We start from the raw sequence: 1,767 nt of genomic DNA on the forward strand, positions 1-1,767 counted from the left end.
TTATCGTCCCATTTACAGATAACAAAACCGAGGCCAGAGAGGCTCAATGATTTGCTGTAAGTTATAGCTACTAAGTAGCAGAGTCTGGATTTAAATGAGGCCGACCGGGCTCCTAAGCCCAGACTCTGACTCCAACACCACTGCCTCTCCCAATACCTACACCTCCTCCCTCCGAGAAAATTTTCTCAAACTCTCCTTCTTGTAGTATAAATAAATAAAACAGTCAACTGCTTGTTTGGTTTTCATCTTTTTCCCCACACTTAAAATTGTATTCCCACATTAACTATGACCCCTGCCCAGCCATGGACATGATAAGAATTGCTGCCAGGCTCTCCTGGGCCCCTTGTCAGCCAAAGCACTTGTTTCTAAAAGTTGGAGTTGGCCCGGCACTGTGACTCACGCTGTAATCCCAGCATTTTAGGAGGCCAAGGTAGGTGGACAACCCGAGGTTGGGAGTTCAAGATCAGCCTGGCCAACATGGTGAAACTCCATCTCTACTAAAAATACAAAAATTAGCCAGGTGTGGTGGTGGCCGGCACCTGTAATCCCAGCTACTCAGGAGGCTGTGGCAGGAGAATTGCTTGAACCCAGGGGGTGAGATTGCAGTGAGTCGATTATGCCACTGAGCTCCAGCCTGGGCGACAGAGTAAGAACCTGTCTCAGGAAAAAAAAAAAAAGTTGGAGTTGAAGTTGCATCCTGTGGCCTGCTGTGATCGGATGTTCCCAATGCCAGCATTGAGCAACGGTAGGGAGGGCTTCCCATCTGGGACTTCCCGGGGTCAGGGTGCAAAAGAGGCCCAATCTGAAGCCAGCTCTTACCACGGGTGCAGTGAGTTTGCGTCTCAGGAGGATGTGGCAGGAGAATGTCAGCACGATGGCTATGGTGGACACAATGGGGGCCAGGGCAGAGTTTCCACTTTGGACAAATCCAGCTTTTTCCAGTAATTTTCTTTCCCTCCTTCTTATATCTGCAAAATAGAACACAGTCCAAGGTGGTCTCATATTGCATGTTGAATGCTAGCATTATGAAATGTATTAGCCCTACTTGGTCCTCTTCCAGATGAGTCCTCATGAGTCCTGTTGTGAAGTTTAAATGAAAGGAACCACAGAAAGCCCTGGGCACAAACCCAGCAGGTACTCGCAGCTCGGTACCTGTCAGCTGCCGTAACTGGATGGTGTCCAAAGTCCCTTCCAGCCCTGACACTCTGTGTGTCACGACTCATAAGCTCAGATGCCTACAAGGGCCAGGCAAGTGCCATCAATGAAGGGAGTAGGGCCAGAAGGGAGGGAAGACCAGAGCGGGGCTCTACAGCGCAGCGGAATGGAGAGGAGAATCAAAAGGGCAGCCCCTTCTCAGTGCAGGGGAGGCTGGTGCTACCATGAAATGCAGCAGGGACCTCTCCTAGGAGCCTGTTCCCCACCAACTGCAAGTATAGAAACAAAGGAAAATCTCGAGTTCCTTCAAGGGAAATTCTAGGCACCCAGCTAACCCTGAGAAGTAAATGAGCAACTTGATAAGCAAGAAGGTAACAATAGCCTGAAACAACAGCCAAGGAAGTTACAGTCACAAGAATGTTTGGCTCCCTATAGAAACTAAGGATTATATCTTAATATATGTCCCTGAGTTGTATTTCAGAAAACCCGGACCCCCATCCAATTGATCCACTGGCACACAGACCTCAGAGAAGGGGGAGCTGAGGACAGAACTCTGACTGCAGTTTTTGTTCTAAATTTCTTCCTGAGGGGCCTGGAGGAGGTCATGCCCAC

At 49.1% G+C, this 1,767-nt stretch overlaps 1 protein-coding gene across 1 annotated transcript in view; it reads right to left on the minus strand.

Moving 5' to 3' along the window:
* The window catches only part of ABCC12 (ATP-binding cassette, sub-family C (CFTR/MRP), member 12), an 80,289-nt gene that overhangs the window by 49,255 nt on the left and 29,267 nt on the right, over positions 1-1,767 (minus strand). The window contains exon 7 of the mRNA XM_011989148.1: positions 820-1,017. Coding sequence (XP_011844538.1) covers positions 820-1,017 — 198 coding nt within the window. The remainder of the gene's footprint in view (positions 1-819; positions 1,018-1,767) is intronic.

This window comes from Mandrillus leucophaeus, unplaced genomic scaffold (genome assembly GCF_000951045.1).
Source record: "Mandrillus leucophaeus isolate KB7577 unplaced genomic scaffold, Mleu.le_1.0 Scaffold348, whole genome shotgun sequence".
Lineage (NCBI taxonomy): Eukaryota > Metazoa > Chordata > Mammalia > Primates > Cercopithecidae > Mandrillus > Mandrillus leucophaeus.